This window comes from Oryza brachyantha, chromosome 9, assembly GCF_000231095.2.
Source record: "Oryza brachyantha chromosome 9, ObraRS2, whole genome shotgun sequence".
In the NCBI taxonomy this organism is placed as follows: domain Eukaryota; kingdom Viridiplantae; phylum Streptophyta; class Magnoliopsida; order Poales; family Poaceae; genus Oryza; species Oryza brachyantha.
This window is the reverse complement of record NC_023171.2, coordinates 1258620-1283561: the sequence shown is the minus strand read 5'-3', so window position 1 is coordinate 1283561 and position 24942 is coordinate 1258620. Positions and strand designations below refer to the sequence as shown.

Below are 24942 nucleotides of genomic sequence, written 5' to 3'. Positions count from 1 at the left end.
GCTATAAGCTAGCTGTAGACATATTTTAATGAGATAAGAGAGGAGAGAGAAGAGCAGTGTGCTATAGATTTGTAGCTAGCTGCAGCACGGACTCCAATACGAAGTGTGCGTATGACAGTTGAGACATGTTAGTATATGGTTTATAAGTAACTATTATATGAATTGATTATTAGATTGACTATAGAAGGTAGTAGTTGACTCTAAAGGTGGCTGATATAAGAAGAAAGATCTGTATTTGTGGTATCAAGAAATTAATTAATTCTTGGTAGAGGAGGGGTTTGAGAGCGTGGGAAGCAAAGGTGCCAACGGAAACACGTCTTGTCTTGTTAGGACGCGCATAAATATAAGTACTCCGGCGTTAAGCAAAGCATTCCTGAATCCTGATTCCCATTCTCCTCCCCACCATTTCCATTTCCTCTTCCCCGAACCCTAACCCTAACGAGAAGGAGGCGGCGGCGGCGGCGGCCGTCACCATGTCCGCGGCGGTGTGCGGCAAGCGGGCCTCCTCCTTCTTCGACGAGATCCCCCACTCGCCCTCCTCCCCGCCCTCCAAGCGCGCTTGCTTCCGACCCCGCGCGCTCGCCGACCCCGGCCTCGTCGCCAAGATCCGCGCGCGGTTCCCCTCCCTGGGCCTCGAGGTGATCTCCTCCTCTTCTCTCTCTCTCTTCGCAAACTAGCAGTCGTGCGTGGTTAGTTATGCCTCTATCCGGATCGATTTGATTGGGATGTCGGAGCGCAAGCGTTTAATCTATCTATGATGAAAGTTTAAATGTTTGGTCAGTCCCTTAGTAGTACCCCGTGCTGTTGCAATGTAAGGATATAATCAAGCACGCCCGCATGATTATTTTCCGGCATGGTGCTGCCTGCGCCGCGGTTTAGGGTTAGTTGGGTTTGCAGGAAACTAGCTTATTCTAGTCACGCATATGATCTAGCCTAGTCATTGAGTGCCCTTTTTTTCTTGTTCTAATTTGGCTGTTTGATGACGGAATTGTCTAGCTTCCTGATGAATCAAATGTTGATGAATCATATGAATCTGGCTGTTTTCAGGTAACCCAGTCTTACTTTCTGATTAGGGTTTATGTTAGGATTCACGACCTGTTTACGTTATAGGTCATTATTTCTTGGAGTGATGACGCTATGTGTTCTTTTTTATTTCTGTGCATGGATGCACGTTTCTTATTTCAGTTCAGTTGTGCTTTTTTTTTGTTGGAACTGTTGATTGCCGTTTTCTGACTGAAACTGGTACATTTTGAGAACTTGAAACACATACTTACTTTAATGGTTTTAATTGATGGAAATCTGGAGCGCGTCAGGCAATTATTATTTTGGCAGGATTCGAATATTATGATGGCAGCACAGTGCAGAACTATGGACTATCTACTATTTATACCCTTTGAATTGCATGATCTGACATGAACACAGTCTTATGGTTTGCCAATCCTTGCGATTCTTCTTACTTTTTCTTATAAGAACGTGTGCCTCTTCCTTACAAGGTTTTTGCTGCATAGAAAATGTGTTCACATAAGCAATGAATTATATCGAAACATAAATATGTAATTATCCTGCAGTTCTATCAAGAAGCCATTGGTTTTTTATGGTTGAATGGACCTTTCCTTTCTTTGTCTCTGAAAATGCCTACTTGCGTCAATGCTATTTAACCATTTTTTTGTTTGTTCAGATAGTTATTTTTTCTTTTCTTTTTGTTTATATTCTTTGAACAATGTGCTTGTTGTTATAACAAAAACTAACATCCTACCATGTCTGGTAAAATTTTCATACACCCACTAAGCCACCAAACATTTATACTTGTGTTTGTTGGCATTCTTTCCAGAATTCATCAACATATAAAAGTATGTCACATGTTGGAGCCTCTTAATGATTTGGTAACCATAATTTCTCACAACTAGAGACCTTACAAAAACTTTTGTTGCTGCAGAGTATTGAGAAGGCGTTGGAGGAATGTGAAAACGATTTGGATTCAGCAATAAAGTTCTTGCTCAATTTACATGTAGGGTCCACAGAATATAATGTGGATCCTATTTGTCAATCTCCATCTGGAATGTCTACTGAACTTGAAGCAGCTGATGAAGGTAAACTTTGGACCTTTGGATGCTGTGTATGTTCTCTGGTGTTCTGTTGATACCATCTATGCTTTCTTCTTTTGAATACCATTTCACATGGTATATTTTCCTGAACTTAAAGATTCAGTTTGGCACATGGGGAGGGTGCCAAATTCGTGGGGGTATTAATATCAAAATGTCTTGAGAACTATTGCAAAATTCATGTGTTCTGACCAGGCCTTTCGTAACCAGTTTTTCAGTACCAACTTTCATTTGTCTGATGATGAATTATGATGCAATAAGAATCTGTGTGCTTAGCTTGATTATTCACAACTTTTTTTCCAATTGGAGCATAGTTTTCTGTGAAATTAATGACACAATTTTAGCTCATGCAATACATGATTGCAGGTATAATTCAAACTTGGGCAAAAGTGTCTGGAATGTTAACCTAGGGATTCAAGGATTTGATTGATATATTTCAATTATTTGAAATCACAAGATACATATACTAATTACTTACCATTTGTTAATATAGCCACAAAAAATTATTCAACTGTGCAATGTGAATGATCTTGTTCACTAAGCAAAAAGGCAAACTCTAGATCCCCTCCTTCCCTCTCCTCCCTAGACCTGAGCCCTACCATATCCTCTCCCCTTCTCTGGAATCTCATTTGATTTCAAATTTGATCAAGCTAAATTTCCATGCAAATCATAATCTTTAACATCTTTCATTTTGCATGCTAGCTTTGTTGGAGGTTGATGGCTTGAATGCTATTAGATCTCCAAAACTTCAACTAAAGTTGCATGGCTATTTCTGTACAACTTGAGATAAAATACCGTTGATTATATGCTTTTCACTTTGCATCCTATGTAATATGCTTCTGTATATTCACCAACAGACTTATGTTTTTGAACTTAATATTTTATATTTAGTTCTAGTCATAGGACAGAAGCTATGTTGGTATTAAACTCTTTGACTACTTTGAGAATTTGATCTGAAGAATACTACTGAGTATGGTAGATGTGTTGCTTTGTGGTGCAGCTGTTTTATCTCGTAATGAAGCTGCCTCACCTATCGGAAATGCTCCTTATGCCGATAACTTCCCATCAAGTAGCAGCCAGTGGGTTGAGATTCTTGTAAATGAGATGACTGATGCCTCTAACATGGATGATGCAAAGGCTCGTGCCTCTAGAGTACTGGAGGTTTTTGAGAAGTCCATGATCGCTCGTGTTGGTGCAGAAGCGATGGAGAGTTTTCAGAAGGTAATTCAAACCCCTTCCTAGAACACTTCAGAACTTGCATGCTTGTCAGCTATTTGACCTTTGATATGGTTATGATATGTCTGTTGTTTCATCCTAGTCTATTCTTGGATATTGAGATATCATTGTTCCTACTGGATAGCCCGGTAGCCAGCCAAAAGCTGTTTGAGTGGAGAATCATATTAAACATTTCAACACATTTTGGCAACTATGGGTTTTACCTACTTTCAGTGCATGATGTAGATGGATAAATTAAATGTAAAAAGTGCAACATGATACACTGACTAGCAGAAAACTTTAAAAGTTGAGGACCATTTCTGAAATTTGGACACAACACACATTTGATCAAAAAACATATAGCCATATACCAGCTAATTTTAATGCTTGTCGAGTACATGATTAAGAACTTTCGGGGATGACATGGATTGACTGGATGTATGAGTGATGTTTTTTTGAGGATATATATGATGAATGCTTTCCAACTACTGTTAATACTTGACGACTTTTATTTGGATGTTTTCTAGAGGATTAACTTCAATGGGAGAACATGTAATGGTAGGTTTTTAATAAAATGGAAGTTCTCCCTGATATTCTTACTTCCAAACAGGAAAACTCTGTGTATAAGGAACAGTTTGAAGCAGTCACCAGGGAAAATACTATTCTAAAGAAAGCAGTTGCAATTCAGCATGAGCGCCAAAAGGAGCATGATGGGAGAAACCAGGAGCTTCATCAACTGAAGCAGCTGGTTGTTCAGTACCAAGAACAGATTAGAAGCCTGGAGGTATACAATCTTAAGTTGTTTTCACTATTCTTGTTTGTTGGCCCTTTTTGGATCATCATAAGTGGTACTGGCTACTAATGTTTTATTTTATCTCTTTTCTTGCGGTGCAGGTAAACAACTATGCACTGTCCATGCACCTTAGGCAAGCTCAGCAAGCCAACTCGATTCCAGGGCATTTCCATCGGGACATTTTCTAAATAACTTGATTCCTAAACGAGAGGGTTCCACAGAATGAGATATCGTTCACCCTAAATTAGGGTTTTCCATAGAATGAGTTCTTGTTCTTGGCTTATATCCAATATATTGCCAAGTTATAACTTAGTTTAATGTGTGTTGTAGACCTGTGTACATGTTTGTCTTCCGTTTGTGTGCTGTTGGCCCGGATGGGACTGTGCCAGCAAGCACAAAGCAGCTAGTTCATGGAACGACAGACAGAATATGATCAAGTTAGAACAGAAAAAAAAAAGAGAAAAGAACCTCTAAAATATTATTCAATGTTGGTTATTTAATGGTTGTATGAGATGATCTGATTGGGATCTGTAGAAAGCTGTTGTAGATTGCACAAAGTCGTGAAGATGAAGGTGTTTTCAGGTGACGTTAACTCTGCTACCACTGGCGTGGCCTCGTATTAACATACCTTGAAGCTATCACTAAGATCTCCGCCTTCCTAAGAAACAATATAGATTCTCATAAATTCTGTCAGTCAGCATACGAAGCTCCTTTAAATTCTGGCCCGCTATTTCTTATAGCACGCGGCTACGTCGTGCTAACTAGCCGTTTAGGGCTTTTTGAATCATATGAATTTTTGAATCATATGAATTTTTAAAAAAATAGTACAATTCCTCTATTTTTCTTCTGAAAATCCTTCGAGCCAAAGACACCTTTAGTATTAAACAGCGACCCATCTAAAACAATGAAACTAGTTGCTGCTAGTACAACCAAATATTTATGTATTTTTTTCTTATGAAAATTTCTTTTAAATTACTCATCTAATTTATGATCCGATTATACCATTATGACGGCAACAATTAAATCTTAAATCTCACGTGATTATGTTTTTAAGAAAAACACAAATTAATTTTATTATATATTTAAATTACTTTTAGATTTTATTAAATTACTTCTTAGTCATAAAAGTAAAGTTAATAAAGTAAAGCAATTTACATATATAATAGAAGTAACTTAAAAGAAAAGTAAAATAACTTGTTATGACAATAAAAGAAATCTATTGTAGGGGTAAAAACATAGGTCTATTTAAAAATTAGATTTAATCAACATATCATAGGTATTCCACAACGGATTTACTTATAATGTCATGACAAATTACTTTTTTTTAAAGTTACTTCTATAATATATGCAAAATACTTTTATGTTGTATTAAATTTATTTTTATATGTCTAAAATGTAAATGAAATCTGAAAGTAATTTAGATATATTATAAAAGTAATTTGTAGTTTTTCATCAAAATATAATCATATGAGATCTTGTTATAAGGATTTAATTATTACGAACACAACGGTGTAATCAGATGAGTAATTTAAGAGAAAGCTGTATCCCTAAATTGTTACAAACATAACGGTGTAATCAGATCATAGAACACATGAATCTCTAGTCAATAGAGATTTTGCTTAATCAAAAGCAAATCTCTGTGAGATAAGGTGAAGGATGAGACCCCCACAACGAAGTAGGTTCACAAGGAAAAGAACCACAAAACCACAAACACAAGCAAACTCGATATACAAAAGAAAACCATAAAGATAGAGGGACACGAGGAATTTTCACCGAAGCTCAGATCACTCAGATCCTACTTTCGGTTGATGAGATCCAGAGAGCGGGTCTCTGTTGACCCCAAGCCTCGTCAAGTGATCAAGAAGATTAGATAGGTATCAAGTCAATGTTACTTTTTTCTTACGGAGGTGAGGTGCATCTTAACAAACTTTCTAGGCCAATGTGCAACACAAAGGATGCTCTCTGACAATGCTTAACCATCAGTTTGTCTTCCTCCAAGAGTAACAAGTTCTAAATAATATCCCATTCAATTCTCAATGCTCAAAGATCACTCTAGCTCACTTACTCAAAAAAATGTATTTTGGTATCATGATTCTCGCTGCAGTCAGCTGGACGCTTTAGAATGTTTGAAATGACATGATTTTTAGGAAAAAAAATTAGTCTATTCTCCTGTAACGATCATTTCTGAATTCTTTGTCTTCTCAGGAATTGGAAGGGCCTTATGAAGATTAAAGAGGAGGCGATGCTGAACCAAATGACAGCTGAATTGCAGGAGGGAGTTACGCGTTTGTCGCAGAATTAGACTGGAGTGGGAGTTGGCTAAAAAGATACTTTGTGTTAGTTTGGGTAGCTGTTGTGGCAGTTTTACTTTTCGGTCTCAGTAAAAATCTGAGCCTAAGGTTACTATTAGAGTTGTTGTGATTTTGCTGCCTTTTGGTTCCTGTTTTGTACTGGCAACCCCAGCAAAAAAAACTATGTTTCTCCATGTGGCTTTCAGTAAAAGCGGGGCCATGAGCCTATTATCCAAAAACTCAGAAAAATATATCCCTAAATATCTTGAACCCGTGAGAACTAGTTTCAAGAACTTAGGAAAATAAGGGGAAGACTCCAAAGCACCAAGAATGGCTAGAGAACAAAAAAAATGAAAGCGGAATTGCTAAAAAGCAGTTATGAGACTGGAGAGACTTTTAACCCACACCACATGTCATCTCGTCGTAGGCTCGTAGCCATCTCCGGTCTGGTGTTGCCCCTCTAGAATCTAATGTCTGCTACCCCTACGGCCTCCGGTGTTCACTGTGACCGCTCTTCCTTATCTATCCACTGTTTCTCTATTATGACCCTATTGATGTCAAAATTGTGCTTACTGACGTCTCATATACGAAGGCCTGAGAGTCGTTTCTCAGAATGCTCCAGTGCAGGATCTAAATTCTTAAATTGCATGGGCGTGCCAGTTAGTTTGATCCTGCAACCGACAAGATAAACAGTAAAACAAGCCAATCGGCTATCGAGCCGATCGGACGTTGGTGTAGTAGCATTTAGCCGATAGATTGAGCAATTGGCTGTTGAAAGCTTGGATCGGCTGAGAATCCAATACACATAAACTCAAATAGTTAAATAAACAATAAAATCCTTTGGTATGATTGGCCAAAACCAATTTGCATGTAATTCTCATAAGCCGATGCAACACAAAATAATTACCAATCTAAATAAATTAAGTCGATTGGTATGAAAGTAATGCATTAAGCAATCGGCTACTCTATTGATGTAAATATGATAAGCATGTAGATCGGCAAAGATCATCGGCTATAAACAACTAACAAACGACCAAGATCTATAAAATATGTAGCCCAGATTGCTAAGAATAATCAAAGAAGATCGGACCAAACCGAGACAGTTCAAGATTACGGCTAGCAATGTCAGAATATATACTAAACAGATCTAAATTACTATCAAGCCGATGAGCCAATGACTGATAACTTATCGGCTGGTACTCTAAGAAAACAATGAGCAAAATACATTGATATAATATAAATCATCTGATAAACGCAATCTACTAGGTCGGACCGAACCGAGACAGTATTAGATTGAATATATCAAATAGCAAATATCAAACCAACGTAGATCGCCTAAAGTGATTGACCAGATCAACTCAAGACACGAAAGGATCTAAGCTGAAACTAATAAGATAACTAGCAATCGCACAACCAAATTAGAAGATTAGACCGAACCGAGACAGTTCTAATCTAGCCAATACGATTCCCTTGGCCGATGAAACGTAGGACTTACCCCTTCGCTAGAGATCGAATCAATGCAGCCACGTGTCAGGTGCCAAGTTCCGCCGGTGTTGAAACCTCGTGTCAGGTGCCAAGTTCCGCCGGTGTTGAAACCTCGATAAAGAGAGTGGCGATGCGCCGAGGGTAATTGATCTATATTATGATGTAGATGATTTACAATGACCTCAAGCATACATATTTATACCCTCGGGTGGATGCTAGTCATGTTGAACACGACATAGATAAAAAGAAATAACAACTCCTATGTGGACTCTATCTCTAATTCCTACTAGATAAAATATACAAGTCCCGATTGAACTCTAACTCTCTTAGAGATAAAGAAAAATCCTAAACTAAAACTACTAGATAAAATTAAATTACACATACTCTAATTACTTCTGAATCTAGTATATAAAATTAAATTACACGGACTCTAATTACTTTCGGATCTATGAGCAATGTTCACAGGCCCAATCGGACTTCAATTCTCATCCGATCCGAACTCCATCGGCTGAATCCGAGTTATACTCCGCTTTGGTCTTTTGTCCGATTGGCCTGTTTCCTGTCCAATTCAGTCTTTAATCACGGTTTAATCTCCAACAGTTATTTCTAAATTCTGGCGTTAACAGACCCAAGACAGTATGTTTTTGACCTCAAAGCTACGGTAATTGCCAATTTTGAATTTAACAATTTTAAATTTAAATTTGTTACGGTTTTCACGGTATCCGCGGTTACACTGCGGTAACGTCGTCTCCACCGTGTGACGGTCGGGGGAGGGAGATGCATGGTTCTGTGAATCCTATTTGAAAGAGTTTAAAATATCTTATTTGCATCGATAAATTGAGCTTCAGCTTTAGCACATGTATAACACTAGTTATAGTTGAAGGGGTTAAGCAGTCCGATTAATTAGTTTGGGCAGTAAATTAGACTTTTTAAAATTAAAAAAAAAAACTCCTCTCCTGCTGACACGGAATACTACTCGTATTCCGTGTGAAGTGTCGTCATCTCGTGTAGGCAGTGCAGGGCACGGCAAGGAGGAAGGTCGTCTACCCAACCCAAACCCTAGCCACTTCCGGCGGCGGCGGGGGGAGACGCGAGCACATCACCATGGCGGGCGGCAAGATACAGAAGAAGCGACAAGGCGGTGGCGGGGGCGGGCGACTGCAGGGAGGGATCCCGTTCGAGAAATCCAAGGGGCAGCACATCCTGCGGAACCCGGCGCTGGTGGACTCCATCGTCGACAAGGCCGGCCTCAAGCCCACCGACACCGTCCTCGAGATCGGCCCCGGCACGGGGAACCTCACCAAGCGCCTCCTCCAGGCCGGAGTCAAGGCCGTCGTCGCCGTCGAGCTCGACCCCCGCATGGTGCTCGAACTCAATCGCCGTTTCCAGGGTGACCCGCTCTCCTCACGCCTCAAGGTAAATAAATGCATTGTCTCCTTTCTTTTCATTTTTACTCCAGTTTTCTTGGAAACTGAAGAAGTACTGGATTCTTGCAACTTTCTAAGCACCAATCCACTGTGTTGCAATACGACTGCTTAGCTACCTTAAACTCGCTTCTAGTTTGGTTAGGTGATTGCAAATGCAGGTAATCCGTTGTTGGGCTGTACTGTAATTTGTTCTAGGTTATTCAGACTGAAAAAGGTGAGCCTGTCGACGAATTGTTCATGCTCAGATGCCTCTGAAGACTTCATTACGCCATTTTGCCTTGCAGAATTCGGTTGGATTTGTTAACAGCTTAGAGTTTTAGTACTTGAATTGTTCAAATGCTGCATAGTATTTGCTTCGGTGTGAGAGGTCACCCTTTTCAGGATCTTGGTAATGCTGGAAGGCTAGGCATTTCCATGTGCTGTGGCCTGTGGGTCTGCCTATGTTTTCCATGCATCATTGAGGTTCTGTTTTTACATGTACATTTCAATATCCTAGGAAGTACTGAGTCTACAGTCAAAAGAGATTGGCACTTAGCTTTAAGAAGATGGCACCATAGACATTGTTAGCTCTAGCAGTTCCCCTTCACGTACAATTTGGGGCCAAAGTTGCCATGACCGTGGTGGAAATTTTTGACAGAAAAATGCATTCTTTATGGGCTTGTGGTATTGCTCTGGTTGAATAGATTGCAATGGGATTCTTGGAAATCTCTAGATTGGCAAAAAAAAAAAAATTGGTTAAGAATAATATGAATGACTTTAGGGGTTAGGTTTTAGGGTGTAAAAGGGATTCCTTTTGATATTTTCATTTTATTTTGGTGCTTTTTTTTGAAGGGGTGGGGTCATTAAAAAGTTAGTCATAGGAGTCAGGATGGGAAATTTACAATCATCACCACCACTACCTTCTTTTATAGGAGTAATAGAATAACATGTAAAAAGAGAAAGCCAAGATGCTTGCTTAAGTATCCATTGTAAACTAGATGGTGGAACTGTCTATGCTCAAACATTGAAATGTGGTAGTACCATTGTTGTGCTTATACACAATTGAAGAACTAATCAAGTATTTTGTTCCTTTACTGTTTTTATAATGGTACTATTTGTACAGGCACAACAATGCTATTGTCGCTTTTCAATCTTCATTCCATAAGATAATAGAATTAATTAAAACGCCTAAAACGTTGTTAGCAAATATTGATATATTTACTCCTTTAAAAGAAGGTTTTTGGTGATGATGGTTGTGAATCTACCAACTCACATAGTCCAATGTTTTTTTAGTAAACTAGGATATATATAGAGTAAGCACTAATACAGACTTGATTTACGAATAAAACTACCGCAATGTGCCAAGGCACATCACAAACTCCATTGCGGCAACAGGGCTTCCGGTGCAATGGAAGGTTGGTGTGTTTTGAAAACGAATTTTTCTTCACATTTTGAGGTTATCATGGCTAAACGTAAATGACAGCATTTGAGTGCAGCAATGACTAAAGTCAGTTAGGGCTAATGGTTTTTTGTAAGGCAAATGTAGCAAGAAAACAACAGTTGAGCATATATTATAGTCCACGAACAGTATGTCTTGCTACATTTTTGTTTTCCCTATTATCAAAATAAATTATTAACATGGTATTTTTCCTTGTGAATCATTCTGTAGATTATCCAAGGAGATGTCCTTAAATGTGATCTTCCATACTTTGATATATGCGTGGCGAACATCCCATATCAGATTTCATCTCCCCTCACATTCAAGCTTCTGTCACACCGCCCAATCTTCAGGTGTGCGGTGATTATGTTTCAACGCGAATTTGCCATGAGACTTGTAGCGCAGCCTGGAGACAGTCTCTACTGCCGTCTCTCCGTGAATGTGCAGCTTTTGTCACGTGTGTCACACCTCTTGAAGGTTGGGCGGAACAACTTCAGGCCTCCACCCAAGGTTGATTCATCCGTTGTTCGTATCGAGCCCAGAAAGCCCCTACCTCCCGTCAGCTTCAAAGAATGGGATGGACTGGTAAGGCTTTGTTTCAATCGGAAGAACAAGACATTGGGCGCCATGTTTAAGCAGAAGCGTGTCCTTGAGTTATTAGAGAAGAACTACAAGACAATGCAGTCTCTACAGCTCACTTCAGGTGCAGAAACGGCTGAGGAGAAGATGTCAGCAGATGATGTTGCATTGCTATCAAATATGGTTGACGATCTGAACTTGGAAACTGGCTACGAGAATGATGATGATGATGATGATGAGATGGAAATGGATGATGCGGATATGGCTGCAGAGAGCCGTGCAAGTTTCAAGGAGAAGATTACGGGGATACTGCAGCAAGGAGATTTTGCAGAGAAGAGAGCATCGAAGCTCAGCCAAGTTGACTTCTTATACCTCCTGTCGCTCTTTAACAAAGCTGGTATACATTTTTCTTAAAGGAATTGTTTGATGGTCTAGCTAAAATGAGTTATTTTCTTGTTTATGTATAATGTACGAAAGAGTACTATGTGGCAGTAGAAAATTCACTGCTAGAATTTTGTTCTATCTATAGATAACTTTAGGAGTAATGGATGTTAATTTGTCTGCCGTATTCTCTCTCTCTCTCTAGTATTCTATTTAACTTTTCATGAATGATTTTATGAAAAGCTAGGTGGACGGTGAAACAGATTGATTATTTGCTTCGTCACCTACTGCAAACCCCAAATCGGCGGTGTACTTGATTTTCCGCGTTTTTTTACTTCAGACAATGAAAAGATGGAGGAATAAAGCCGTTTAAAAGCTGTTAACTCGTTTTCAGGTGTAGATAACAAAAATAACGTGACTTCTAAAATTTATAACTAATTAATCTGAAGTTCGTTTAAGCTCATTTAAATTGGATCTAATTTTATCAAAAATCTATTAAAAATCATTTCTTCTACTATTTCAGCAACCCTGTATACTTTTTTGTGTTTTCTTAATTTGATTTTTTTTTTATTTTGGCGAAACCGAGGGCCTAGTCTACTACGAAGTACTGTATAACTTTTCCTCAGTCGTAAAGCAGGTCAAATTGAAATCCTTCGGCATATTGATCCTTATTTTTAAATTATTTTTGTATTTACAAATTATAAATATGCATTTTTTCGCAATTATATGCAGTATGAGAATTACCTATTAAGTACCGAAACATGCACGAAACATGAGTTCGCATTTACAAAATCAGTAATGTGCACAAATCACATATTTGCACAACGGATACCAATATGTTGACCAAGTCATGAAACAAACAGGCAGAACAACGACAAGATTAACGACTCGTAGATTTGCTCATGTTTTATTTATTTTTGTGCTTTGTCGCTTAGATTTGGAGCGATGTGCCGATTTACATCGAAATCGTCGCTGAAGTACCCTAGGGAGCAGAGCAAGACAAGTGACATTCATCTTTGATCATATTGAACCTATTATTGCAAAATCTCTGCTTTACTTATTCAAACGTACATTGTTTTAATTAAAGTATTTACTGTATTTATTTTACGGGTAACTTATTATTATACCATTGTTTATCCACCTTTATTGATGTTATACTAGGGGTAAATTGAGTAGAGTTAGGCCTAGGCTATGCTTAGTTTTGCTTAAAAAGGTAGCTCATGGGATCACACAATCCTTACTAGTTCTGAATAGCTGATAACAATGATTTAATACCCGATACGGGTTAATGCCAACTAAAATATTAATAATAATGGGCTGTGGGTGCATGGTTTTGAGAGTCGCACCCATGGCAATTAAGGACCAGTTTGTAGGAAACCATGAAAGTTATTTTAGTGCTAACCACAAGCCAAAATGGACAACGTTGAGATTCGAAGTGTAATTACGAACTATTTAACGTACCCAAGCTAGGGTGAGCGTGATGGAGTATGGATGGACCCTACAATAGTCTTTGTTGCTTCCGGATTCACCTAGGCACAAGAGGAGGCTGCCCAACTTGGTTTAAAGGAGGGAGCGAAACTTAAAGTGTGGTGCGATTGAACAGAGAGGGTTATGCGACGGGTCCTATCATAGGTTCCTTTCCGGTATGCCATGGTGGTATGTGTTGACATAAAAATGTGATCCCACGTGTCACACACGAAGCATGGGAGTCGTTTCTCAGAAAGCTCTAGTTGAGAACCTAAATTCTTAGAAGGTGCGCGGGCGTGCCAATCAGTTTAATCCTGCAACTGACAAAATGTACAATAAAATAAGCCGATCGACTATCGAGCCGATAGGTAACTAATAATCCAGTCGATCGGATGTTGGTGCTGCGATAGTTAGCCGATAGGCTGAGTGATCGGCTGTAAAACGCTTGGATCGGCTAGAAACTCAAATAGAAATAGACTTGAATAATTAATGAGTCATGTGTTACTATCGGTTAAAACCAACTTGCATGTAATACTCATAAGCCAATGAAACATAAATAACTGTCGATCTAAATAAATCAAGCCAATTGATATAAAAATAACATAATAAGGCAATCGCGGCTACTCTATTGATGTAAATATGATAAGCATGTAGATCGGTAAAGATCATCGACTATAAACGACTGACAAACGACCAAGGTCTATAAAATATCTAGCCCAGATTGCTAAGAATAATCATAGAAGATCGGACCAAACCGAGACAGTTCAAGATTATGCCTAGCAATGTCAGGATAGATATTGAACGGATTTAGATTGCTATGAAGCCGATGAGCCGATGACTAATAATTTATCGGATTGTATTCCGATAAAACGATGAGCAAAATACAATGATCTGATATAAATCATATGATAAATGCAATCTACTAGATCGGACCGAATCGAGACAGTATTAGATTGAATATGTCAAATAGCAAATATCAAACCAACATAGATCGTCCAAAGTGGTTGACCAGATCAACTCAAGACACGAAAGTGATCTAAGCTGAAACTGATATGATAACTAGCAATTGAAACCAAATTAGAAGATCAGACCGAACCGAGACAGTTCTAATCTAGCCGATACGATTACCATGGCCGACGGAATGTAGGACTTACCCCTCCGCCGGAGATCGAGACAGCCCCACGTCAGGTGCCAAGTTCCGCCGGCGTTGAAACCTCGGTGAGAAGGGTGTCGATGTGCCGAAATTTGATTGATCTGAGATGTAGATAATTCACAATGATCCCGGGCATACATATTTATACCCTTGGGTGGATGCTAGTCCGTGTTGGACATGATATACAATTCCTAATAGATGAAAAGAAATAACAAACTACTATGCAGACCCTAACTCTAATTCATATTGGATACGACACGGTTTCTAATAGATAAAAGAAAACAAACAAGTCCCGATCAAACTCTAACTCTCTTAGAAATGAAGCAAAAATCCTAAACTAACTCTAATTAATAGATAAAATTATGCCGCCATGCCTTGGTCTTCATGATTCCTTGTTGGATTCGAACTCCTCTGGATAAAATTTCCATATGTGATTGCACCTTTCTTTATCCGAATCCAATAAGGAAAATTACCAAATTTTGGTGTCAACAGTACGTCAGCGCATGTTCAAGTGTAGTGAAACTGTGTATTGTGGGTACAGTAGTATACCTCTCATCAGAGTAAATCTATTCGAATAGTCGTGCCCACGGTTAAGGGCGAACTACCAGATTCACTGTGGTTAGTCAAACCTTTAATGACCTAAGTAAACTGACACTGGTTTGGGACTACTACAATATGGTGTAATGTTGAGTAGCGGTTGGGCATGTTGCAACATGGTGTAACGTTGGACAGTGATGTTGGTACTGCAATTAACCTTAGCCTATTCCTTGTGATCCTTTGCATCATTTATTTTTCTATTCCATGCTACTTGTTGAATATGGTGGTTTGTACTCAACCTTCATAATTTCCCCCTTCAGACCTAGAGGTTGAATCCGATGCAGGTGACTCTCAGGAGTAGGGGTGGCAATGGGGCGGGTCGGGGCCGGGTGTTAACGCCAGATTTGTGCAAATGAGCGTTATTGATTGAAACATGGTTAAAGACTGAATCAGACAAGGAGGTTTGAATCGGCTGGAAACAGGAAGCTAGACGCAAGGGGATTGCAACCGATAGGGTCCAAATCGGACAAGGATGAGAGTCTAATTGAACCCAAAAGATGGAGATAGGTTCGGTGTTTAACTGTGAGTCCATGTAAATTAGTTAGGATTTATCTTGAAGTTTATTTAGGATTCTGTTATTTAATTAGAGTCCGAATAATGTAAAGTTAGGTAGTAGCGGATTCTTATCCGGTTAGTTATTTCCCGGGGCATAGGTGCCCGAGGTCCTTGTAAATTATCTTCAGATCAATTCAACTTGGCGCATCGCCTCAAATATTTGACTTGCTTGAGCTTTCGGCGCGGGGTTTGTCAACTTCGCAATGTAAGTTCGAGTTCGTCAAAACCCGTCGATCAACTAAGATAGAACTGTCTCGATTAAGTTCGATCTTCTGCTTGGTTGATCGGCAGGCTGAGTTCTATTATTGCTTTGGTCTGTCCTGGCTTGAAGTGGTTGTAGTTCTCGATCAAGGTCTCGCAAGTTCTTCTGTCTACCCTGTTGGCATGATGCTGGCGAACTTGGTTCTGTCTCGGTTTAGTCCAATCAATCTGGTTCGCTAGGACCGTGTTAGTGGGTTAGATTGGGAGTTTGCGAGGGCTTACTACTAGAGTTCTAGCTAGCGTTATCTTGAGTAATTCATTGATTGGTTTATTAATCTTATTGGTCTTCATGTTTCTATGGTTATATCGTGCTAGATTGCATACTGTCTTGGTTAGGTCCGATCTATGTATATTTGGTGTGATTTGTCCATGGAAATTTGTCCGATCGGTTGAGTTTAATAGATTAGTTGGTGGGTTACGCTACTTTGCTATCTTATTATTCATATGCTATAATATTTATCTGATGTCATGCGTGGCTATACTTAGGTTTATACTGTCTCGATTAGGTTCGATCTTCTAGGTCTAGGTTGGGCGTGTATGCTGTTGGACGATATTGTTTTATGCGAGTAATTAGTATAGCTTTCCAGTTTACTATACAAATTCCATGTTTAGTCCTATATCGGCTGATAATTTAGTGGATGATAAATGTCAAAACGGTCTGATCGGCCGATTGATCTTCAGACTATCTCAGTTGGGTCTGATCTTTTAAGATCAACTTGCCGATTAGCCTATCTGATATTTATCCTGCTTGGAGGAAATCAATCAATGAAAGGCTAAGACAACCTTACCAGGAGAGGACTCCACCAAGGAATGCTCGCCACGCTGCCCTTTTACCGGGACAACCAGCAGTATCAGCCGCCTCCGTTATGGCCCCATCAGCAAGAGCCGATATATGGAAACTAGTTTCGATAGCCTGACCCAGTGTCCAGAGGCCAATTCAGGGATGAAGAATGGATGGATCACATAGCCGAGGTCATGCAGGAACGCTTCGGCCTGAGGCCGAGGGAACAAACGACCATGTATCGGCGCCCATACCCAGAGTGGTTTGAGAGGGTGTCGTTACCTCGCCGGTACAGGGTACCGGACTTCTCCAAGTTCTCAGGACAGGATGGTACATCGACCATTGAGCACGTCAGCCGATTCCTAGCTAAATGCGGCGAAGCATCGGCTGAAGATGCACTGAAAGTGCGCTTCTTCCCACTCTCGCTATCGGGATCGGCTTTTACTTGGTTCCGGTCAGGAATTGGGCCGATCTTGAAAAACATTTCCACAAGTATTTCTTTGCGGGAGTACAGGAGATGACATTGACCGATCTTACCACGGTCAAGCAGAAGCTGGACGAATCGGTCCATGATTACGTCCAAAGATTCCGCAACGTAAGGAGCCGATGCTATCGGCTAAACTTAAGCGACCAACAACTCACCGAACTAGCATTCCAGGGCTTGCTCGGCCAGATCAGGGAGAAGTTCTCGGCATAGGAGTTCGAGAGTCTAGCTCACCTCGTCTAGATGGTATCGGCTCATCAGATCCAATACCAGGAGGCCAGGAAAGATAAGTTCCAACGCTGCGTCGCCTATCTGGCTGAAGAATTGTCGGACTCTGACGTCGAAGAATCTGACATAGGGCTGGTAGAACTGCCCCTAGGTCAAGGGAGCAAAGGAGACAGAGAAGTTCGACTTCGACGTCAACAAGGCCGACAAGATCTTTGACCTTCTGCTACAAGAGAGGCACATCCAGCTACTAGCAGGACATGTCATATCATCGGCTGAAGAACTTAAAAAGAAGAAGTATTGCAAATGGCACAACACTGTCTCCTACCACACGAACGACTGCTAAATCTTCCGGCGGCAAATCCAGGCAGCTGTCGAACAGAGCCGCATCAAGTTCGAAGAAACGAAGAGGCCGATGAAGATTGACGGGCACCCGTTCCCTGTCAATATGGTTCAGCCGAGGTTCGGCTACAGGGCAAGCAGCAGCTCCCGGACACATGCAGGTACTAACAACATCACCTCTACCTCAATGATGAACAGGTACCATCGGCGCTACGAAAAGAGCCAAAGGCATGACGGGCCGTCCCGATATGATGATCATTGGGATTGCCTGTTCTTCCAATACTGCTAGGAAGAAGATACGATCGCCATCAAGGGAAGACTGCCCAGAATGCAACCCCGAAGAGCAAAGTTACACCAGCCGGCAGCCGTGCCCTAGGAGGTCAATAACATGACGCCACGTATCAGTGCATGACAGGCTGGGCCCTCGGAAGCAAAACTACGAGGATTACGATGAAGGGTAGATTGGCCAATACTGTGTTGATCAAGAGCAGCTGCCGCTAATGAAGCCCGACCAATGGTGCCCCAGCGGCTTATTCACAAAAAACCAGAAGAGGCGGCTGCAACGACTCCGTCAACGAGAGCTTCAACAGCAGCAAGATCAAGAACAGCCACCAGCGCCCAAGAGAACACGGAAAGAGTGGCGCATCAAGTCAGAGGTCCATAAACCATTGGCCGATGTGAACATGGTAGTTATTCTACCAGCAGAATTTAGGGCCGATTGGTCCAATGACGAGGTGCAGGAGGCAACAGCTCAACTCATATTACCCTCACAGCCGACCGTTTTCGAGAAACCGGCGGAGAAAGGCCAACCGCTCTACATCCAGGGGCACGTCGACGGGAAGCCGATGGCGAAGATGCTAGTTGATGGCGGCACAAGAGTGAATTTAATGCCATACTCCACCTATAGAAAGCTGGGCAAAACCCCCGATGACCTCATCAAAACTAACATGATGCTCAAGGACTTCGGGGGCAACTCTTCGGAAGCTAAGGGGTGTCTCAACGTGGAGCTCACGGTCGGAAGCAAAATGCTGTCGACTATGTTCTTCGTCATCGACGGAAAAGGGTCCTATAGTCTACTACTCGAACGGGACTGGATCCATGCCAACTGCTGCATCCCCTCGACCATGCACCAAAGTCTAATACAATGGCATGGGGATCAAGTAGAGGTGGTGGCAGCCGATAGATCAGTTAACATAGCCACGACGGACCTTCCCACGTGAGAAGCAAAAGGCTATGAATGCATCTCCGGAAAACCCTGGTTGGGGGAATTCCTGAGCGTATCGGACACTAGGATCCAGCCGATACGCGATTAGGAGTCCGAGTAAACACCTTAACCGGAGCAGTGGACGACCTAGATGGCAAGCTAGGCCAGGGATTTATGTCGGCCGATAAGCTAGAGGAAATAGATATAGGACCTAGGGACAGGCCAAGGCCGACATATATAAGTGCAAATTTGACCCCGGTATTCCGGGAAGAGTTAATAAAATTATTGAAAGAGTATGTGGATTGTTTTGCATGGGAGTATCATGAGATGCCAGGTCTAAGCTGATCAATCGTTGAACATCAGCTGTCGATTAAACTAGGTTATCGGCCCTTCAAGCAACCACCAAGGAGATTCAAACCCGACATGTATGAACTGATTAAGGTAGAAATCACGAGATTATACAAAGCTAAGTTCATCCGGCCTTGTCGGTATGCAGAGTGGGTATCCAACATCGTCCCGGTGCTCAAGAAAAACGGCAAGCTAAGGGTCTGCGTAGATTTTAGAGATCTGAACAAAGCAACTCCCAAGGATGAATACCCGATGCTAGTAGCCGATCAGCTGGTAGACGCAGCCTCAGGGCACAAGATGATAAGTTTCATGGATGGCAACGCCGGTTACAATCAGATCTTCATGGCGGAAGAGGACATCCACAAAACAACTTTTAGATGCCCGGGGGCAATCGGCTTGTTCGAATGGGTCGTTATGACGTTCGGACCGAAGAGCACCGGAGCAACCTATCAGCGAGCCATGAATTACATCTTCCATGATTTAATCGGCTCCCTGGTAGAAATCTACATAGACGATGTCGTAGTCAAATCCGGAACAGTGGATGAACACCTGGGCAACCTTCGGCGTGTACTGGAAAGAACAAGGCAATATGGATTAAAGATGAACCCTACAAAGTGTGCCTTTGCTGTCTCGACAGTAGAATTCATGGGATTCATGGTGCATGAGAAAGGGATCAAAGTGACCCAAGGATGTCTCCAAGGGATAAACGACACTCAACCTCCGGAAAGCAAGACAAAATTACAATCCTTGATCGGCAAGATTAATTTCATCAGGAGGTTCATATCAAATCTGTCCGGAAGAATCGAACCCTTCTCTCCTTTGCTGAAATTAAAAGCCGATCAAGAATTCTCGTGGGGGGAGAGTCACCAGAAGGCGTTCGACAAAATCAAAGAATACTTGAAAAACCCCCTAGTCATTATGCCACCTAAAAAAGGGGTACCCTTCAAACTTTATCTGTCAGCCGATCAGAAAACTATCGGCTCGGTACTTATCCAAGAAGTAGACGGCAAGGAAAGGGTGGTATGTTACTTGAGCAGAAAGTTGTTGGATGCCGAAACCAGACACCCAAAAGTCGAAAGGTTATGCCTGTGCTTGTATTTTTCGTGCACCAAGTTAAGGTATTACTTGCTGGCTGCTGAATGCACAGTTGTATGCACAGTTTTGAAAGGAATGATGGGTAAATGGATACTGGCACTAACAGAATATGACCTGCAATACGAGTCGGCCAAAGCAATAAAAGGATAGGTAATGGCCGACTTCATAGTCGAACACCACAAGGAAGTCGATTACGTCGAGATCGTGCCTAGGACGGTATTCTTCGATGGATCGGTTTGCAGACATGGATGCGGCATCGGCCTGATGATAATCTCGCCTCGGGGGGCATGCTTCGAGTTTGCATATACAATCAAGCCGTATCGGACCAATAATCAGGCCGAGTACGAAATATTGATCAAAGGGTTGGAGCTGCTAAAAGAGATAGGCGCCAAAGCAGTTGAAGTCACCACGAAGCAGCTAAGGAACCGTGTAGTGATCAAACAACTATCCGAGGAATACGAGTGCAGAGACGACGTTCTCAGAACCTACCACGAAGCAGCTAAGGAACTACTAGGGGATTTCAAGCAAATCATGTTGACTCACATTCCTCGAGTGCAGAATATTGAAGCAAACTCCCTCGCCCAAGGGGCATCGGGATACCGGCCGATGAACTCAGAAGCTGAAGTAGAGATAACGCAAATAGAGTCGACTGAAGAAGCAAACATATTGTGCACATAAGCCGATGACTGGAGACAAGGGATCATCGACTATCTAAAAGACCCATCATCATCGGCTAACCGGAAAGTTAGATACAATGCACTCAAATATGTACTACTCGAAGATCTGCTATATTACAGGACGATTGATGGCGTGCTGCTGAGATGCCTAGACAAAGAGGAAGCCAAAGTGGTAATGTGCGAAGTACACGACGACATATGCGGTACCCATCAATCGGCCTACAAGATGAAGTGGCTGCTACGGAGAGTGGGGTACTATTGTCCGACTATGCTGGAAGATTGCTTTACATACTATAAAAGCTGCCAAGACTGTCAAAGGTTCAGAAATATACAGAGATCTCCGGCATCGGCTATGAACCCGATCATCAAACCTTGGCCGTTCAGAGGTTGGGGCATCAATATGATCAGATAGATATATCCCCCGTTAAGCAAGGGACACAAATTCATACTGGCAGCCACGGATTACTTCACCAAGTGGGTCGAAGCCATACCACACAAAAGAGTGACTTCGGCCGATGTGATCAATTTCATAAAGGAACACATCATATACCGGTTCGGGATTCCCTAGACGATAACCACTGACCAAGGATTGGTATTTATGTCGGAAGAATTCCAAGAATTCATCGCTGGTATGGGAATTAAACTACTCAACTCATCTCCCTACTACGCTCAGGCTAATGGACAGGCAGAAGCTTCAAACAAGAGTTTGATCAAAAAATAAAAAGATAGATAGCCGAGCAGCCTAGGAGATGGCATACCTCGCTAGCCGATTCGCTCTGGGCTTATCGGATGGCGTGTCATGGATCCATCCAAGTCCCACCTTATCAGCTGGTATATGGGCATGAGGCAGCACTCCCATGGGAAAATAACATTGGCTCCAGGAGATTGATGTTGCAAGATCAGTTGACGGCCGATGAATACTCTCGGTTAAGGGCACTAGAGAAAAAAAAAGAGAACAAGGCTCAAGTATCAAGACACTACAACAAGAAAGTCAAGTCAAAGACTTTCGAAGAAGGTGAATTGGTATGGAAGCTGGTCTTGCCGATCGGATCCAGAGATAACATCTTCGGCAAGTGGTCACCGAATTGGGAAGGCCCTTTCCGGATTCACAAGTGTGCCCCGGGAAACGCATATATGCTAGAGGAACTGGATGGAGAGGTGTTCGGGAGAGCTCTAAACGGAAAATACCTAAAGAAGTACTACCCGAGCGTATGGATAAACACGTGATCGGCTGAAGCCGATTAATGTGAAAGCCGGTACAATCAAGTATCGCCTCAAGATGGCCGATGACGGTATGTCGCCCTTAGACCAAAAATCCTTTACAAATCAAGGCAGGAGATCAGTCATGACTAGAAATTAGAAGTCGTATCATTAAGTCAAGGGTTGCCGAAGGTCAACAGAAATATCAGGTTCTGACAATTGACCAATTACAGAGGAGAGGCTGGGTAATTACAAGCCCAAGTGGTTCTTCAGGGCTGTTACCGCACGCAGGCAAACGTTCTCGGCCTCATGAATAATCCTTAAGTCATCGGCGTTAGTACTAGAGATCGCCTTTAGGGATCGGCGACTGTGGATGGCAGACTGAACGACTGTCACGCCCAGAAATTCCTCACACGAATTTCTGAACTTAATTGTGTATTAAATCCTTGTCCAGGACCAGCCAGGGTACACAAAAAGACAATGTTGATTACATAACCATCGTTCTTAGAAACAACTGAAAATAACTCTTATTCTAGCGGAAATGCAGCGGAAAGAAAAAGGTAGACTAGCACCAGCGGGTACGGCTCCAGTCCACAGGCAAAGCTTCGACGGCAGATCAGCTCACTCCTGGGAGACACCTCCATCGGACTCGACTTCTAGCTCTGAAGGGGGAAAAAGTCGGGCAAGGCTGAGTACAAACCACCGTACTCAGCAAGTGACACGGACAAGAGAGTAATAAATGATGCATAGGGATTATCAAGGACATGCTAGGGTTAGTTGCAGTAAAGCAGCAGTTAAACAAATAACAGAGATTAAAAAGAATACAGGTAATTGAATACAGTAAAGGATAAGTAAATAACAGTTGTAAAGTACCACAACACTGTCCAACGTTACACCACGTTGCAACAGGCCCACCCACTACTCAACGTTACACCACGTTGTAGTAGTCCCGAGTGAAAACCAGTTTACTCAAGTTATTAAAGGTTCACTAATCACAGTGAAGCTGGGAGCTCGCCCGTAACCGTGGGCACGTCTATTCGAATAGTTTATACTCTGATCAGAGGTGCACTACTGTACCCACAAGACACGACTCTACTACACTTGAACGTGCGCCGACATACCACCATGGTATACCGGAAAGGAGACCGTGATAGGACCCGTCACATAACCCTCCCTATTTAATCGCACCACACTTCAGGTTTCGCCCCCTCCTTTACACCAAGTCGGGCAGTCCCCTCTTGCGCCTTGGTAGATCCGGAAGCAGCAGAGGCTTTCGTTACACCATGATTGCCCGTCCATACTCCATCACGCCTACCCTTGCCTCGGTACATCAAATAGTTCGAAGTCATGCTCCAAATCTCACCTTACCCATTTCGGCATGTGGTTAGTACTTAAGTACTTCCAGGGTTTCCCGTGAACCGGTCCTTAATTGCCATAGGTGCGACTCTCAAAACCATGCACCCATAGCCCACCATTATCAATATTTTAGTTGACATTAACCCGAACCGGGTAATGGATCATTATCTCAGCTATTCAGAACTAAGCATGATTAAATGTGATCCCATGAGCTACTTGTTCTATGCACGGCTAAGCATTAACCTAGCCTAACTCTAATCAAGTTACCCCTAGTCTAGCAATGAATAAGGTTGGATAATCAACGGCATAATAAGGTTTACCCGAAGAAAAATAAATACAGTAAATACTTTAATTAAAACAATGCATATTTGAATAAATAAAGCGGGGAATTTGCAATAATGGGTTCAATATGATCAAAGATGAGTGTCACTTGCCTTGCTCTGGCCCCTGGGAAACTTCGGCGACGATGTCGAAGTAAACCGGCTCTTCGGCGGGGTCCGAATCTAAGCGACAAAGCACAAAAATAAATGAAACAGGCACAAAGTCTACTGAAACAGCAAAAGAAACTATTTTTAATGGATTCTTGACAATTTTATGAATTTAATGAAATTGGAATGGACCTAAACGGAGACTAGATGAATTACTTATGAATTTTAGAAGTTTTCTGGGTTTTTAACTAAACAGAAAAGTCCTAAATCAATTATTGCGCAATTAATGAGGCTGCTGACGTCAGCGAGGAGAGAGGAAGCGCTGACGGCTGATAGGTGGGGACCACCTGTCGGTGAGGAAGAGGGGGAAGGAGGGACTGACACGCGGGCCCGGGGAGGAGAGAGAGGAAGGGAGGGGGAAACAGAGAGGGGGAGGTGAGCGCGGCCGGCGGCGGGAGCTGGCGGCGGCGGCAGCGGCGACGCACGGTGACGGTGCGCGGCACGGCGGCGATGGCGCGACGGTGGCAACCGGCGTCCGGTGACGGTGCAAGGCGCACGACCGAGGCGGCGGCGACGCGGCGCAGCCGGGCAAAGCGGCGGCGATGGACCGGCGCGGCGACGACGACCGGGCGACGAGCGCGGCGCGGACGGGCGCGCGGTGCGGCGGCCTGACGACGGCGTCATGAAGGCGACGACGATAGCAGCAGGCGGCGGTGATGACGAGCTCCGCACACGTCCGGCGACGGCGTGCGGCTCGGCAACGGTCGGCCAGGAAGGAAGAGAGAGAGGGGAGGAGGAAGGAGACGCTCACCGGCGGCGGCGAACGTGCGGGCGAGTCGGCGAGATCGAGGCGGAGGTGGCGACGCGGGCAGGAGCGGAAGACCGGCGATGGCGGCGGAGATCGATTGGCGACGGTGAGGAGGTCGGATGCGGCGGCGATCGGGTGGCGAGAGAATGCGCGGCACTGGGGACGCTTACTGGCGACGACGGGGCGGCAACCAGTCGGCGATGGCAGTGCGGAAGTGGTGACACGGCTAGACGGTGGCGAAGGCGTCCGGCAGCGAGATTGAACGGCGGCG

The 24942-nt window shown here is 42.7% G+C and overlaps 2 protein-coding genes across 2 annotated transcripts; both read left to right on the top strand.

The window, feature by feature from the left end:
• The first annotated feature begins 364 nt into the window (after positions 1-364).
• On the top strand, positions 365-4710 carry LOC102700645. The gene is made up of 5 exons (XM_006660358.3): positions 365-638; positions 1937-2090; positions 3103-3323; positions 3928-4101; positions 4212-4710. Exons 1-5 carry the CDS (start codon positions 474-476, stop codon positions 4296-4298), a joined length of 801 nt encoding a protein of 266 aa, XP_006660421.1. The 5' UTR covers positions 365-473; the 3' UTR covers positions 4299-4710.
• Positions 4711-8870: 4160 nt separating this feature from the next.
• Positions 8871-11829, top strand: LOC102700923 (ribosomal RNA small subunit methyltransferase-like). The gene is made up of 2 exons (XM_006660359.3): positions 8871-9302; positions 10962-11829. The coding sequence occupies exons 1-2, from the start codon at positions 8991-8993 to the stop codon at positions 11721-11723; spliced, it is 1074 nt and encodes a 357-aa protein (XP_006660422.1). The 5' UTR covers positions 8871-8990; the 3' UTR covers positions 11724-11829.
• Positions 11830-24942: the final 13113 nt, after the last annotated feature.

Bases quoted from the DNA above. Each gene is read 5' to 3' on its own strand.
- LOC102700923 (XM_006660359.3), top strand. From the start codon at position 8,991: ATGGCGGGCGGCAAGATACAGAAGAAGCGACAAGGCGGTGGCGGGGGC. The intron at 9,303-10,961 runs GTAAATAAATGC...ATCATTCTGTAG, and splicing joins CGCTCTCCTCACGCCTCAAG to ATTATCCAAGGAGATGTCCT.
- LOC102700645 (XM_006660358.3), top strand. From the start codon at position 474: ATGTCCGCGGCGGTGTGCGGCAAGCGGGCCTCCTCCTTCTTCGACGAG. The intron at 639-1,936 runs GTGATCTCCTCC...TTGTTGCTGCAG, and splicing joins TCCCCTCCCTGGGCCTCGAG to AGTATTGAGAAGGCGTTGGA. The intron at 3,324-3,927 runs GTAATTCAAACC...ACTTCCAAACAG, and splicing joins CGATGGAGAGTTTTCAGAAG to GAAAACTCTGTGTATAAGGA.